At 44.1% G+C, this 17,627-nt stretch overlaps 1 protein-coding gene and 1 long non-coding RNA gene across 2 annotated transcripts; both read left to right on the forward strand.

Moving 5' to 3' along the window:
- Positions 1–7,680: 7,680 nt before the first annotated feature.
- Positions 7,681–9,738, forward strand: LOC118111187 (potassium voltage-gated channel subfamily A member 3). The gene has a single exon (XM_035159586.2). The coding sequence runs from the start codon at positions 7,883–7,885 to the stop codon at positions 9,458–9,460; it is 1,578 nt and encodes a 525-aa protein (XP_035015477.1). The 5' UTR covers positions 7,681–7,882; the 3' UTR covers positions 9,461–9,738.
- Positions 9,739–9,773: 35 nt separating this feature from the next.
- LOC118111188 lies at positions 9,774–13,223 on the forward strand. The gene is made up of 3 exons (XR_004697056.2): positions 9,774–10,724; positions 12,954–13,028; positions 13,161–13,223. It is a non-coding gene; the product is annotated as an uncharacterized LOC118111188 (long non-coding RNA).
- The last annotated feature ends 4,404 nt before the right edge of the window (positions 13,224–17,627 follow it).

The following is a 17,627-nucleotide window of genomic DNA, read 5'->3' on the forward strand; positions in this document are numbered from 1 at the left end:
CATCAAAATATATATTGAAATATTGCATAATTTATCCTTTAAACAGCATTTGTTCTTCTTTAAAGACAATTAGTGCTTCAGGCTCGGTACGAATTGCACCTACTTTTTCAAATTAGTGACAAAGAGATGGCAGAAGAGTGATTCCATTAATAATCCTAAAATATATCGGAAATAATGTGAATTTCTATCGACCGTCCTCTCCATGGGAGCATGAAGAAAGATAAAGCCATGCACACTTGCTGCAGGCAGAGAGAAAAAGAGATTAAGTACCTTGCCCCAAAGGAGAGGGCTGAAATATTAAAAAGTTGGGAAGATGAGGAAGGAAAAGATTAAGAGGTGTGGAAAGTGATGAGCGGAGGTGAGAGACATGGTGGGGGAGAAGAGGATGTGAGAATGTGAAGATGAAGAGGAGGAGGCGGAGGAGGAGGATGGAGGAGGAGGAGGAGGATGGAGGATGGAGGATGGAGGATGGAGGATGGAGGATGGAGGTGGGGCTCTCATATGTCATGGCTTCCCCACATCTTTACACCCAGAGCTGCCACCGAGAGACAGAATATATGCACCCTTGTTTATTTTTAATGGACTGACATGTGAAGTAGCATGTGATGCAATTATTTAGCAGCTGCTCTCGTGGCTGCGACTCTTTAGTTGTGAGAAAGATTTGTTTTTTAAGTATGTTCTAACTAGGACAGAACCCAGAGACAAACACTAATTAATAGATCATTACGAGGCTTTATAATTCATCAAAGTCCTGCGTGGTCTCCAGAGCTCCGATATGTATAACACAGTCCTCCGCCTCAATCAACCTCAGCCTTGCAGTGTTTTCTCCTGCAAAAGTGAATTTGTTGTTTTTCAGTTGCTGTCCTCATTCTGTTTCTAAATTGAACTCATGGTCGGTGTGCACGAAGCAGGGAAGCCCCCTCTTTCTCACTGCTGCAGCTGATATGCTGTGTTGGGACCATATCTATTATGCATACATATCGCCTGCCTCTACGTATTCATATTTATGACATTCCTGTCCTGGTGGAACTCTCCTACAACTTACTGACTGAAAGCAATTCCACATGAAAAGCAGATGTCTCATTTTTTTTATGGTGTTGGGAAAATAAGATGAAGCAAAGGTCAAATGGGTCATGTCTGCAAATATGCTTGCTCTTTTTCCTTTTTTTTCTTTACACCACATGTGGTGGTGCACATGCATGAGCTGCCTGTATCCCCGCTGTGTGTATACTTCTCTGTCTTCATCCAGGGTGCAGACAAGATCATCCGGCTCAAACGAGACTGAGTGTCAGACGTGTTCTTTCCTATCCCCTCGTACTTTTTCCACATCCCTCCTCTTTCGGTTGCCGGGGTTACAGCGGGACCTGATGCGGCTCCTGGCCAGACAGGCTTTGTTGTACAGATGGCCCCGTCCTCTCTCACTCTCTCCATCTCTGCCTCCTCTGTGCCTCTGTCATGTGCAGCTGCACCCTGGCCCCGATATTCATAGTTATGCTAATATGAGTAGTTGATTAATTAGTACACACACACACACACACATTGTCTATTGGGCCTCCTCTAAATTTGTTAATAGTACATTCAGCACCCCTGTGTGCTTTTACTGTTCATGTGTGAGAGGATAGGAAGGGGATGTTGGATGTGGGAGGGTATAGAAGACCCTGCTTGTAAAGGTGGAAGACTATGGTTGTCAAAGTATCTTCGAATGACCGATCACTGCATTACATGGCAGTGAAACCTTCACAAGGTTTTCGGTTGGACTCCCAGGTCTGTCTGTGTTTGCATGCTCTCGGGTCTGCCTGGGTTTTCTCTGGGTTTTCTCCTTTGGCTTTCTCAGATATGCACTGAACTCTACAATCCTCTCCTTTTCTCCGGAGGACGGGCATGTGTGAATGCAAATGTCTGAGTGGGAGGCTCAGGATTATCTGCGGACTTTCTCCGCCTGACCTCCTAGTAGAAAGTCGGTAGAAAGTCAGGAGAATCCGATGTGTGAATCATCGTGAGTGAGTCTAACACACGACAGACGCCGACAAAGATGTGAAAGAAGTTTGTGGTGATAAGAGTCGACAACAGTGTTGTCTAGAAAATGATGTGATCTCCCCAGCGGAATCAATACGTCACTTCCTGCCTCTGTCTGCTGCACCCGGTTGCTCAACGTCTCGCCTGAATGATACAGAAGATTTGTTGCTGTTGTAAACGCGTCTGTGCAGAGAACCTCCCCCTGTGTTGTGCATATGTGAAAGACAAACTGCAGGTAAACTCCAGACCCAATTCTTCGGAGTTTACGCGCAGGTCATGTGTCCACATGTGCAAGATTGCAGCATTTATATCTCGGATATTTTGACTTTATTTCTGGATACTGGCAGGAAGTGGAGACGTGTCAGATATATTGCTATGCCGTCATTGAGCTGGACTATTGACTGGGTGTCATTCCATAACGTTCTCACCCCAACTGAAGAGCACTTGGTTTAGCCAGTTCAAGAATGGATCACACTTGGGAATCACTGCATGTAAACATATGGTACAAACCTAATATGTGTACAGTAGTGTAGCCTACATGGGTAAGTCTTACGATCACAGCCTGAAAATGACAGTATAAATGTTTTAATGGGATACTTAGGATTTACTTTCTCTCAAGTATACTCTAACATAACTTAAACATTTTATTGTAACATTGCCAATTTTTGTAATATCAGCATTTTATCATAGGCATGCAGTTAAACTGTGTAATTAAGGTCTAACTCCCTCTTGACTACAAACTACTAAGGGGTAATGGGTTAAATTTTCCGTTACAGCTGTACTGGCAACAGTGTGGTTGTTTGTCAGATGTTAGTATTTCCTGATAAGATGGTCTAAAAGGTGCATTTTTTGAGAGAAACTAATGCTTGTGTAATCTACTTGTGAGGTCAGAGTGTGCAACCACAAGAAAGGCTGACCTGTAGGCGCTGGGGCAGGTTGCCTGATACATCATCCCAATCCTAAGTTTTCGCTTAAAGATATCAACGTCACCCTTTTTCCAGGAACTGTGTGAATGGAGGCCGCTGTGCATCCCTCACAGACAGATCCAAACCAGCCTATTTTCTCAAGTGCAACCAGATGTCCATGACCTCAGCCAGCTGAGCTGTTCATCCTGCAAAATGACCCATTTCCCCCTCACTCTCTGGACATGTTTCAATGCCTTTCAGTCAGCCACATTCCAGTTTGAGGCATTCAAGTGCAATGCGCAAGGTAGCCTAATTCTGCAGGTTAATAAGGGAGTTGGGGTGGTCCTATATTTAACATGGAGAGTGGAAACCACATTAGAAGGCCCTTTGGCCGTCCCTGAGCTATTCCCCACAGGACTGGCTGGCCCTTTTATTACAAGACAGCTTCAATGTGGCCTCAATAGAAAAACAGGCTCAACATTGTCATGAGTCACAGACACCCTCAGTTATTATATGAATAAAAAAAACATATACCAATGACAAGGGTGTAATTGGAAATACTGCCCTTCCCTATTGAACCTCATTTCACTTTCTTCTCTGTGTTGCCTCTGATAAAGGGACAATATGTATTTTAGTTCAAAGATGAACGAAGACAATGAACAGAAAGTGAAGAAAAAAATATGTAAAAGACTTCTCTGTATTGTGTAGGGAAGTTAGCATGCTAAACAGCTAGCTCCTGCCCATCACATCTTGTAATACTACTTTTTACCTCAAAAGGTGATGCTGAGTCACTGTTGCGTTCAGTCTTTCCTTCGTGCATTAAGTGAGTCCAAATATACTAAAAACACAATTTGCTGCCATCTTCCCTCAGCATCATTCGTCCACTCTTTCCTGAAGCTACTACTGCTGCTGCTCCATCTGCTCTCGCTCTTCCATCTTGACCCTGTGTGGCTCCGCCTCTACCCCTGCCATCGCTACGTCTTCCCTGTCTCTCTTTAGACATGACCTGTGGGTACAATCCGAAGAATTTAGTCTGGAGTGACGTTTTAACTCCGCTGCGTAGATCACGTGATTTTCACCACAAACTCTCCAGACATCTTCGTCTGTGTCTTCGTCTGTGTCTTCTGTTGCACGTTAGAAGCGTCATCACTTGCTCACTAGCTGGAACCACTGTTTTGAGGTTCCACCGATACACCCGCTTAACCAATCACGAGTCAGTCCCCAATATCATTCATGAGAGTTAACTACGAATTTAAAGCATCAAATAACGAATTAAAACCAAACTTATATGAAAATATATTTCATGGTTATATATCCATCAGTATTATAAGGACAGAAAACATGTATTTGACATGTGTTTTGACTTTTTAGTTTGGTCCATGTCCCATCTGCTAACATGGAGGACATGGGGTTTCTGGAGTATACTGAAGCCAACCACCAGGAGGCAAATAAGACACTTTGGCTTCACTTTGGGGGAGCTATCATGTCTTCCATCTTCATTTACAGAATAGAAACACGTAGAAGTAGAAGCTAACTTTAATAACCTTATACTGCAAAACTTGTTTCAAGTTGCTTGAAAGTTTAGTTGCTGACATATTTTTGATATTTTTTCTGCTACTGGGAATATAATACATTTTCTAAAATATAAATTCTTCTTAATAATTGAAACAGGGCAAAACACCACCCACACTATGAAACATTGTGTTAGAATAACTATTTGGGCCCTCTAGCTGTAATAGTTAAAAAATCCTCTGTGACCACAATTAGCATTTCACTTTAAAGTTACTGCATCAGTAATGCGGCATTTATGATTAAAGTTAAGGCCTGAAGGATGTCAATGTAATATCCTCATTAGTACAGTCCATCAACAATAATCCTGCTTTTGTGTGTGAGGGTGGGGTTGCATGTGTCAGGTTGGGTGTTGCCACATGATGACGGGAAACCTCTCAGATGAGTCCAATCATCCGAGGCTCATTTAATTTAATCTGGAGGAAGCAGATGTTCATTTGCTGTAAACACAGTCATCCCTCACAATTACCCCACGGCCTCTTTCCTCCCTTCTAAGTTTTGTTCCTTCCACTTGTTGATATGTTGTCTGAGACTGTGTGTGCACGTCTGACCGTGTTGTAAAGAGTGTGAAGGTAAAAGCAGAGGGATACAGAAAATGTAATGATACAGAAAATCCCTGCTAAGAATACACGACTCATTCTGTCTTTGTATGCAGATTGCTTTTATCTTTGTCCTCTCTGCTATTTATGTTAAACTATTTTATCTGTCTGTAACAACTTTCTGTTTTTATTCTCTTGTCTCTGTTTCATTTCATCCTCCGGTAATTTATTAGAATGACCTTGTTCAGTTTTTTTCTGTTAAAGACGTCAGAGGAGGGAAAGACTGAGAGAGAGCTGCTGAACATTTTTTTTAGGACACTCTTTTTATTTGTACTTTTCTTTGTTGAGCAGTTTCAGTTTTAGTCAAGAGAGAGAGAGAGAGAGAGAGAGAGAGAGAGAGAGAGAGAGAGAGAGAGAGAGAGAGAGATAAAGGAGGAGATAAAAAAAGTGTGAGAGAGCGAGCTTGGCATTGGCAGTAGACTTTAGGACATTCCATTCCATTTCTCCCCAAACCATCTCTTTTAGGAGTGAGGTAAAGTACATCTGTCCTCACCTCGGGGTATTGTTCTTGTTTCTTCTGACTTTGTAAGGAAGTTTCAACCTAATAAGGATTGTGGGAGATTCCCTTCAAATGTCCCTGTAAGCCTAACACTGTTGTATAGGTTGAACCAGGCGGCCATCCAGGTGATCACATCCATTTTTGTTTACTAAAGGAGTAGATTGCATAAAAGTATAATGTATTTCTGGAATTATGTTGAATTATTAAGAAAAAGTCAAAAAGATCTCAGAGGCTCTAAGGTCAGAAAATGTCCAATAGTTTTTTGTCTTATGTTATTTAATCTATATTATGTGATACCGTTGGAAGGAAAATGTAATTCATAAAAAGATATTGTAGTTTTGAGAAGCCCTGGTTCAGGAAAGTACAGGGGACATTAAGTGAACGTGGTATTTGCCGATTTAGTCAGAGCAGTTTCACTGATGCTGCCCTTTCAGACCGCTGCCACTCCAGCTGTGTCAAGTCTTTATAGGTTAAAGGTCATCAGTTAGCGTATCGGAGTTTTTTTTGGCACGGCTTAGTGACAGGGCTGCTCCTATAGGTTCGTTAAGCTTGATTAGTAAATAAATAATTTGGAATGAATTCTGAGACGTTGAGGCATTTATTACTGACAGTTTGAAATGCAACAAGGCTTCTTTGCTGTGTGTGAACACTTTCAGCACGTTAATACCAAGGCCATAAGGGCACCCATATATTAAATACCTATGTCAATTAAAAGTTAACAAGTGAAGCCAAAAAGACACTGTTTTTCTGGGTATAGTTTACCTATAGTAGCTATTATTTGACCAGATTAATTATGATCAATTTGGCAGCTTTTATGAAGGAGCTACAGCAGCTTACAAGTGGAAGCAAGTAAACTACACGTCTCTGCCCTCCAGTCCTTTTCACAAAGCTGTAGTGTAGTTATTGTCGTGCTTTGTTTATGCTTGTTCCTTAATTAGTGAGATTGCTTCAAGGTCTGTATAAGAAATATCTCCTTTTGAGAAACATTAAAAAAACTTTTGGCCTCTGGGAACTTTCACGTTTTTCATTTCAGCACCTCGGACAGCAGCCTCCAGGAGCATAGCTCAGAAAATCCCTGCAACTCATAATGAAAAAATCATAAATACAAAATGTAACCAAAGAGCAACTAGGCTACTGTTTGCAAAGAACACATTTCTGGTACCTATTTGGCACCAGGGAAATCAAATTGAATTATCTGAATGCACCTAAACTATAAAGTTCCATACACAATGTGTCACTTTTATTGTCTATCTATCTATCTATCTATCTATCTATCTATCTATCTATCTATCTATCTATCTATCTATCTATCTATCTATCTATCTATCTATCTATCTATCTGTCAGTCTGTCTGTCTACAGTTGCCCTTTTGACATTCACCATATTAACCTTTAAATATTACATGGGACTGGTGTGTGTGTGTGTGTGTGTGTGTGTGTGTGTGTGTGTGTGTGTGTGTGTGTGTGTGTGTGTGTGTGTGTGTGTGTGTGTGTGTGTGTGTGTGTGTGTGTTCCATCTCCATCCTCTCCTCCTTCCCCTTCCTCCTTGTTTGCTCCTCTTCACTTTAACACGTACCATCACCACTTTGGGATGCGGGCATCACTTAGGATCTCAGCCGGAATGCAAATCGTGTCTATCATAGTTTCTCCCTGCATTTCAGTCATAACAGAATTATGTTTAGTGTTCAACTTCCAAATGCATTCAATTTTACAATGACACACCCATGTGCGTCCTCCGGATGAACAAAAGATGTGACCAAGGGTGGCGCGTAATGTCCGTGCGTCCTGCAAGTGTGACAGTGAAAAGTGAAGCTCTGATACCTTCTATATTTATAAGTAGCCTATTTATATAAAATGCCCATATCCCTGTGCAATGACCTTGTTTCAAAAGGACATTGTTGGGATTGGTAAGTGTGTGTGTGCAGGAGCGCGTGTCTACAAGACGGAGGGGGGGGCAGAGGGAGGCGGGCACGCCCAAACCCTGGTGTTGAATGACGCCCGTCTGTTGCTTCTTGTGTACATCGGTGCGTCCTGCGATTGGCTGAGGACAGTGGAAGGTACCCAGCGTCGGAGCGCCGGGGGCGGGTGGAAGGCTTGTTTATAAACCCAGATCTCCTCCTGTGGGCGGGAACAGCAACAGTAGGGAGAGTGAAAGTGAAGCACTTGGAGAGAGTGAGAAAGGGGGGGGAGAGAGAGAGAGACGGTGGAGGAGACGAGGCTGTGGCGGCGGCTGAGGTTGACCGGGGTTCGCGGAGGGGGCGAGGCGGCCGCCCCTGTTTGCCTCTTCAGCCGCGCATGGACGACCACCTCAGCCTCCTGCAATCACCCCCGCCGAGCGCGACCAAAACTCGGGGCAACAACCTCGTGAACCACGGGTTCACGGAGACAGAGACCGACGTGATGACGGTCGTGGCGTGTGACAACATGCTGGAGGAGTCGGCGGCTCTCCCGGGCCACCACTCTCTGGACAGATACGAGCCGGATCACGAATGCTGCGAGAGGGTGGTCATCAACATCTCCGGGTTGCGCTTCGAGACGCAGCTCAAGACTCTGTCCCAGTTTCCAGAGACGCTGCTGGGGGACCCCAAGAAGAGGATGAGGTACTTTGACCCCCTCAGGAACGAGTACTTCTTCGATCGGAACCGACCCAGCTTTGATGCCATCCTCTACTACTACCAGTCTGGCGGGCGCATCAGAAGACCCGTGAATGTGCCCATTGACATTTTCTCTGAGGAGATACGCTTCTACGAGCTGGGCGAGGAGGCTATGGAGAAGTTCAGGGAGGATGAGGGCTTCATAAAGGAGGAGGAGCGGCCGCTGCCAGAGAATGAATTTCAAAGACAGGTGTGGCTGCTGTTTGAATACCCGGAGAGCTCGGGTCCCGCCCGGGGGATCGCGATAGTGTCTGTTCTGGTCATCCTCATCTCCATTGTCATCTTCTGCTTGGAGACTTTGCCGGAGTTCAGGGACGACCACAGGGAGCCGATCACCATTGAGCCCTCGATAAATGGCACACTCCCGTATTTCATCAGCCCCTTCTCTGACCCGTTCTTTGTAGTGGAGACGCTTTGCATCATCTGGTTCTCCTTCGAGCTGCTGGTGCGCTTCTTCGCTTGCCCGAGTAAAGCCACGTTCTCCAAAAACATCATGAACATCATAGACATTGTGGCCATCATCCCCTACTTCATCACCCTGGGCACGGAGCTGGCGGAGAGGCAGGGGAACGGGCAGCAGGCCATGTCATTAGCTATTCTGCGCGTAATTAGGCTGGTTCGGGTATTTCGCATCTTTAAGCTCTCGCGTCACTCCAAGGGGCTTCAGATTTTAGGACAGACTCTAAAGGCCAGCATGCGTGAATTGGGCCTGCTCATATTCTTTTTGTTCATTGGTGTCATCCTCTTCTCCAGTGCTGTTTATTTTGCCGAGGCAGACGACCCAGAATCGGGGTTCAGCAGCATCCCAGACGCCTTCTGGTGGGCTGTTGTCACCATGACCACTGTGGGTTATGGGGACATGCACCCCGTGACAATCGGGGGGAAGATAGTTGGATCTCTGTGCGCAATAGCCGGCGTGCTTACCATTGCCCTGCCCGTGCCCGTCATCGTCTCCAATTTCAACTACTTCTACCACAGAGAGACGGAGGGCGAGGAGCAGGCACAATACCTACACGTGGGCAGCTGCCAGCCCCTGGCGGACACGGAGGATCTGAGGAAGAGTCGCTCCTCTTCCTCACTCAGCAAGAGCGAATATATGGTGATAGAGGAGCATGGGATCAACAGCGCGTTCAAACAACAGCCCAACTTCCCCACCACCGTGCACAACAACTCGCAGAACTGTGTGAACATAAACAAAAAGATTTTCACCGACGTGTAGCCACTTTTTAAGAGTTATGGAATATGTATGGACACAGGCGGGGGGATGTGTCAACATACAGCCGGTTCTGTTGTTGGAATCCCCGGTTTATCAGACGAAGAAAGAAAGGAATAAAGAGAGAGGGAGTGAGGAAAAGAAAGAAGAAACCCCTGTCTGTTCAGATCCGCTGCTTTGTGCTCCATTTAATCCAGAGACAATTTTATATCAGTGATCTGAACTCATAAATCTGTATGTTTCCATGCGCAATGGGAGAGAAAAGCTCCTTGAAGTATTAAGCCTATACTATTCCTTTCTGAGGGGGTGACCTGTTGTGCGTTGTGCAAAAGCCAATATATGATCACAACAGGTAGAAATAGAAGCCGTAACTGTGAAGGATGAGCGCAAATGTATGCTGCTCCGAGAACACTCACATTGTATTAACATGCGTTATGAGTCGTGATTCGTCAGTCATAGCCTGCGTATAATATTCGGCATCATTTAAGTGTGTGTAATGTCTGAAAACACAGTTCAGAATATATAATCTCAATTAGACCGTTCTGTGCTATTTGCCTTTATCGTGCGTTAAAGTCCGGGTGCTACTGTCTTCAAAAGAATAACCCTCTTTGTTTCCTGATAGGCTCTTCAATGCGTAAACGGCACCATGTAAACACAGGGGCCATGCAGCCAAGTGTCAGGGTCTCGTCATCGGTGCAAGACACACGTGAGAGAGGAATAAGACACACAACACACTCAGTCACGCACGCACACAGCGATCAAAGACGGAGCGTGCCTCCCTTTGGATGCCTCAAATATAGCCCGCTGTGATGTAGTCTCCATGGCGACGTTCGCTTCCGCGGTAACCCCTAGTCGCCGTTGCCATGGCGCCCTTGTTTCCACAGTAACCTCCGAGATGGCTTGGGAGCTTCACATGGAAGATTCACATCTAAATGGCTCGTCTCCGGTCTGTAATAAGATTGTTTTGCCATCGTGCGTAAAATACGAGCCCCTCAGACGTGCCTGGCGCCGCTGACTCTAATCGGTGAGCTCACTACAGTGCCACGAGAAAACAAAGAAAAACAAATTGGAGTAAGGAGGTCTGTTTACAAATTGCAACCACGAACTGTCCCATAAACATCAGAGCTGGAAAAAAAAGGCGCAACTCAGGGAGGCTCTACGCCAGGAGACAGCATGTGAGGAATTATGAATGGGACTGGGTGCACGATGGCCATGAGTGCGCTACTGCGGGTGCTCACCAGAGGCCGCTGTTGTCCCACTGATTGAAATGGTAAGTTGTGGTTACAGTCGTGCCCCTGTCTCTTCGTGGATTATTGATTTGTCTTTGTGTACTGTTTCAAGATATTCGCAAGTGTTTCATACACTAATCACCTCAGGAAATTCAGAATGACTCTTTTAAGAATTGCACTAATTGGAAATGACACGATCTCTGCAAAGATGTGTAGATCCAAATACTTTGACTTGCAGAGACACAAATGTGTGTGTGTGCAGTCTGTCCTCCTTTGTGCACTGGGCGTGATGCTCCTGCTGTGAGCCCATTTCGACTTTCACCTTCATCTGACTTTGTCTGTCACATGAATAAGGGCAACAACAGCATGCCCATCCAGCTTGTCTCACTGCTGCCCCCTGGTGGCCAATAAAACAGGCGACTCACGCCTACTTTGTGACCTCTGCCCTCCTTTGCCATCGACCTCCTACCAAACCCAGTGTTTCAAATAACAGTGGAATACCAGGTAGTTAGAGTAAACATAGATCTGCTGGATTGACCCTGCTTTGTTCTGTTTCTTATACAGATGATTCATTCTGTATTTTATTGGGTAAAAACAGTAAATTATCATTTGTACACTTATATATTAATATTAATATATAATATATTTTCTTTCATAAACATTGGGTTGAAAATGGTCTTACAGGCCACAGTGTAACCCTCTGCCTTTTTCCTGTACTGGATTCCTGTCTGCTACTCTGCTAATCTCACAGATTTATGTTTAGATTTATGTTCAGTGTCTTCTCTCCCTGTGATTACTCCAAACTGAACTGAAACACAGGCGATGGTGTGAAGGAAACAACATTAAAGTAAAAGGCAGGGCGGGGAATCTATCAAGCAGTTGGGCTCTGAATCTTTTTAATGTGGCTCTGTGTTCACCTGCATGTGTGCTTTTGAGCAGGTGTGTGGTAGTAGACTGATAACATGTATACCTCTGCAGTTACAGTTGAGAGATCAGTATAGGGCAGTCTCATTAGCCATGGTGCCCTAAAGTGGGACATCCCAGTGAAGGACTTCTTTATTGATTATTCCTTCCCACGTTGACCCCGAACCTTGACTTCATACAATTTAGGTGAAAATCTCCATATTTGTCGTCAGTTAAATCCCCCTGCTCATTTCTCATGTCGCGTAAAAGTCCCAGTGACGAGAAACCCAGGTCTATTGATCAGTAAGCGAGATACATTGTCGAGGACACGGGAGCCGCTCGTTCATCTTCTAATAAGATTGATCAGTCTGGGAGCTGCTCTCGTTGGCCCTGGCAGGATGGATTGTTAGAGACAAAAGCATGGACGTAACGCAGGATCATGCCGAGTCATCTTTTCAATTCCTACTCTGTCCACCTCCGTCTGCTACTGCGAATCCCTGCAGCTCATTTGAATTTTACATTTGTTTCTGTCGGACTGTAATCGCATCTCTTTACCTCTGCTCCTCTCGGTTTAAGTTTGCCACAGTGTAGTTGATGCAGGCATGTGTGTAGCTCTGAAGTCCGTGACCTGGGCGTTATCCAGGACTGCACCCTCTCATTAAAATCCCAGTCTGTCACCAAAACAGCCTTTCAGCACCTCAAAAACATCTCCAGACTCTGACCCTCACTTTCAGACTCTGTGACCGAGATGCTAATCCATGCCTTCATCACCTCCCGCCTGGAACAATGCAATGGAGTCCTCTCCGGTGTACCCAACAAAGCCCTGGACAGACTCCAGACTTTTGGGGACAGAGCTTTCAGCGTGGTGGCCCCCACCCTCTGGAAAGCTCTGCCAATGTTGATTCCCAATGCCACACCCCCTCTGGACATTCCAAAAACTGATTCCATCTGTACTTGTCTTTGTCTCTGTCACCTTAAATATGTCCTCAAACATGAAGAGTGCTCTTGGGTGACTTAAAGGTGCTATAAAAATTTAAAAAGTAAAAAGTAATTATTATTATTATTATTAAAGAAAAAATTGACCTTGGACAGTCCCTCTCCTCTCCTCTCCTCTCCTCTCCTCTCCTCTCCTCTCCTCCTTCCTGAACTGACAGTGTTTACAGTTTGACTTTTGCATGAGCGGTAATGAGACAGCAGGGAGAAGAGGAGCAGCCTTGCATTGTTAATAAGACCACAGAGCTGTGTGATGGGGCTGTCTGCGCTGCCTGGCTCTAACACTTTTTTTTATCTCCTCCTTTATCTCTCTCTCTCTCTCTCTCTCTCTCTCTCTCTCTCTCTCTCGCTCTCTCTCGCTCTCTCTCTCTCAGGTAAAGCTTGTTCCGTTTTTCTGCTCAGACCTCCTGGAACCCCTGACGACCCCAATTAGACTACATCCCATTCAGGTAAATAGACTATTTGATAAGGATGTTGAATCTGGGTGAACTTCAACTGACATCCACTGATAATTACTCTAAGAAGTTTTCTCATTTAAAATCTGTATCCATTAACCTGCAGTGACCCTGTTTTTTCTGTAGGGGTGCAATGAGTCTTCCTGTTGGGCCGGATTGGCCAAAATTAAGAGCTGAGACCGAACACGCACTGGATCTGATTTTCTTCCCCCAGTCCTCGTCCTCCCGACTCTTCAAACCTTCTAACAAGTGGTGCCTCGCATTTCTCCTCCTCCAGTGGACCACCATTCAATCCAAAATGGAAAGAGAAAATGCAATCACAACAATGACAGATGAATAACATATTCCACTTACAGCTTTGTAGCTGCAGCTTTATGACTGTTTCTGTTGTTGAGTTAACACAGTGTGAGTGTAACCATCACAGGATCAGAAGTGATTAAGACAGTGACAGAATTCCGAGGGAACTGTTACGGACTCTGACGTTTCTCCAAACTGCTTCTGTGTAACAAATCCAAAAGGACTGCTTCAGGAAAACAGCCAGCAGTTTTGCAAAGCACATTTGCATTTCTGAACTTTCTACTTTCTGTATCCATGTTTCTGGCACATGATGTCCATTACAGACGAAAACTGTCAAACAGCTTTTGCTTCAAGTCAAAAAGTGGCAAAAAATGAAGCCAAACCGTGATTTGCTGATATGAAACTGTGATACAAATCAAAGACTGTTAGCCATATGCCTTTGTTAGCTCTGTGTGCTCCGTATTGCTAACATGTGAAACACATACTGTACGTGTGCTGGTTGCTGCTACTCCCCTGACCTACACATGAAGAACAAAACCAAGGAGTGCACATACACATGGACACAAACACAGACACAAATGTATACACATGCTTGTGGATGGCTGTCTCTTCAATCCCAGAGTGCACTGGTGTTTTTCTGGGATGGGGCAGGATGTTGTCATGGGGAAAGCTGTTGATGGCAGTATTTGTTCCGTGTTATTCTGTGCTGTCTTAAACATGACCCATATAAAGAGAACATGAGTTGTACTGTCCTTATTTAACAAGAGCTTTGGTCTGCTTCGCTTTTCTTGGAGAATATCTCGGTCCAATCGCAGACCTACACTATATTTAAATTACGGCAAACATGGCTAGAGAAGTTTGACACAATAAGACCGATTTTTTGTGAATGTTTGTACAAGTAAAAAACTTATTTTATTCACTCTATATCAAATTTTTTGTAAAAATATTACTTCACAGGATAAAGGTGAAATAAAGGCACGGCAACAACACATTGAATAGTTCAGGGCATTAGAATAAGTAATTAGGTAACACTTCTACTTTATAAAAATGTGATTCTGTCGCTTAATCAGAGAATTATATAAATGCTGTTAACACACAGGAAATGTCACTGTATAATAAGTGTTTCCCATGCAGAGCCTTGCACAGTGGCAGCTTTTCAGAAGTGAATAGCAGCATCTGGCTCGCAGCCCTTTAGAAAGAGCGCTTACAGAAAAAGATCCTAATACAGCACAAGTCTTTGTAATGCTGCTGTGCATGAACAGAAATAACATCCTGACCATAACAGGGTGACCAGGGTCAGTCCTTTATGAGAGAATACTTCATACATGTAAACATCAGCGAAAATTATTAAACCAAAAAGACAAACATCAAAAGTACCACTGATTTCACACATTAATTCTGTGAGAGAGCGATACAGCATACTACATGACAAGCTGCTCCCTGGAAGTGAAGGTCTGGGCCTAAGCGAGAAATGAGCGCCGAACGAGTTCAGTGGAAAACTTCTGATCATCTCTGGTCCGAGGAGGTAAATATTAACATTCTAACAAGGGTTTACAGCCATCACAGTGTCACGCTGTGTATGAGCAAGTGTGCTTTATTGTTCCAGTAAGCCCACCAGCTCGCTAATAGCTCTGACATCTTTGTGTAACTATCAAACAGCCTTTCTAATGTCCTACTGAAAATGTGGTGAGAGACCTCTATTTTTTTGTGTCTAGATTTACTACTTAAGATGTTAGTGAAGGTGTATTACTGCCTTTGTGATCCCTTAAAAATACCTATGATGTCATCAAACCTCGCAATCAGCCATGGTGCGACAGCAAGAAATCTCCATAGCAACAAGGGACGGTTGTTGGTAAGATAAAGAGCCATAAAGAACAGATCCAGCTCTCTGCAGGTGCACTGGAGAGATCGCCACTTGACCTGTCTGCTGCAGCATTAACGTGCACACAGCAACGGTGGCGGTGTATGATTTCGCCGGTGCCAGTGTGTTTATGGGTTTTGTTTATGTGTGTTTTAGTGTCTCTGGCAGAGGATCAGTGTAGCGCCCCACAGGCAGATTGAGTCTCAGGGACTCCATTTGGACGGCAGGTCTAAGTGGAGTAAAGACAATGCCAGCAGACATTCATGAGCCAAAAAAAACAGATTATAAGAACACACAAATACCACACAGGTGGGGCTAAATGCCAACAACAGCTGTAGATTAAAGGGAATCCCAGCATCTCCAGGCAGATGGAATTATTGAAACTTCCAAGAACTGATTCTTTTGTGCCACTTGAGGGCAGCAGAAATAAGTTTGAACACTGTTTGAGTTGTTTCTCTGACCATCCCGCAACCTTTAGCCCATTATTTCTTGTCTTTCAGCTTTGTTTTTGGTCTCTAACATCTCCTGAGGCAAATATGATTCTTTAGCTTCTTCTATATATGTCTTCCGTTTGTCATTAAGCAGTTGGAGTATACCGCTAAAGAATCTCAAGCCAGGATCAAGGCCCGTTCTGTGAGATCAGGGTTGAAGGAGGGATTCACCTGCCTGTGCAAGGGGAGGAGTTTTGAAGGGGAAGTTATTTAAGGTCTGTAGTGTATCCAGCCAAATCCCTTTGTTTGAGACCATGTGGCCATGCACCAGTCAGGTTAAGTTTCTATCCTTTGTATTACATCCATCTATCATACATGTCATCTCATTTTATGTTTGTTATGTTTGTAATGGTCCCTAATGTGGTGATTTATGTGAGAAATTTGTGTTCCTGACCAAGAACTCAGCTGCTTTGTTGACAGACTGCAGGACGTATTTAAGCAACCTTATGTTTGTTTTATTAATTTTATTATTGTTTTTTAGAACTGCTGCTTATGGCAATTAATCATGTTGTTTATTATCCAGAAAAATAGTCCATTCATCCTCGATTCATTCATCCATTCCTCCATCAACCTATTGTGACCTCAATAAATGGTTGAATGGCTCTTGGATACTCTCATTCAAATGTACGCACCAGCTGGGAGATCTGGGAGATCTAAAATGAAAAATAACGGGGAACTTTAAAGCTCTCCAAGAGAAGCTGATAATTCTCTGTATGTCACATTGTTTTCAGTTTTCCGGCTCATGGTGCTTGTATTATTATCTTGTTTTACTTTTTTTCCAGATTCCAAGGGTGTTAAAGATGTTAAATGATGCTCAGGGTGTAAAGCCTCGTGCTTACAAAATTACCCAACATACATTACATGACACACACCATTTATTCTTCACACCTGCCTCCTATAGAGGATCACCTTTTCTTTGTCACTTTCAGTTTTGTGATATTTCCGTGTGTCACCAGCAGTCTCACCACTGGCAGTGCAGGGAAGGGTGGTTGCTAAGGCGGATGATGCTGTTGCTAGTGCTTCGGCAAAAATCTGATTATTTCTTGCTGCTGATTGGCTAACCAGTTCCAGTTTCGAGACACAGGCACAGCATACAAGGTGGGGACTCCCAATCCACATGCACAGTATGCCCCACATGCACAAACAGAAAACACTCACATGTACTCTGATGCATATTTACTCACACAGGCACATACAAACACACAGTATAAATTATGTATGTATTATACTCAGACACAGATCTTAAGGCACATTTTTTTTCTCGCTGTTTGAAGAGGTGATCTGCTGCCTGTCATTTGCTTCAAAACAAAGAGACACATGTTGGAGAGGGTGATGGTGATAAACGTGGAAATGGACAGAGCGAGTGATGCTGCTGTGCTCTATCGGATGACTCATCACTCTGTCAGTGCGACCTTTCTCCTCTACCTTCTCCACCTCTATTGTTTTTCATTTTCTGCCCACCTTTCTCTAGCAGCATTTCTTGATGATCTTACTCTTCTACTCTCCCTCTTCTTCTCTGTGCCGCAGATCGGTTCTTCCTGAACGAATTTCAACCCGTTCCTCCCTTTTCTTAACCTTTCCGCCCCCTCTGATCCCATCAGCATCAATGTGTGCTGGCTCTGACACAGCGGTGCTACATGTGGGCTGTCACACAAGACAAACAAACTACGGACAACGCGATGGCCGATGCCTGTGGCTGTCAGACTGTGGTTCTATACATTAACTGCTGATTTGATTGAACTGACTAGACAGGGAGCACTTAACTGTTGCCGGCAGTGTGGGAAGAAAACATTTGCAGGTGGAGATTTCCTTTGTCGGTGGAGTGCACATTCAGAGGATATTGCAAAGTCACACCAAGCCTAGCATATACCATACGTGTTCAGTCCTGCATATATACTCATGCAGTGTTGATATCATTAATATCAACCCTTAGATTTCCTCTCT

The sequence above is a fragment of the Hippoglossus stenolepis genome, chromosome 6 (assembly GCF_022539355.2).
Source record: "Hippoglossus stenolepis isolate QCI-W04-F060 chromosome 6, HSTE1.2, whole genome shotgun sequence".
Classification (NCBI taxonomy): domain Eukaryota; kingdom Metazoa; phylum Chordata; class Actinopteri; order Pleuronectiformes; family Pleuronectidae; genus Hippoglossus; species Hippoglossus stenolepis.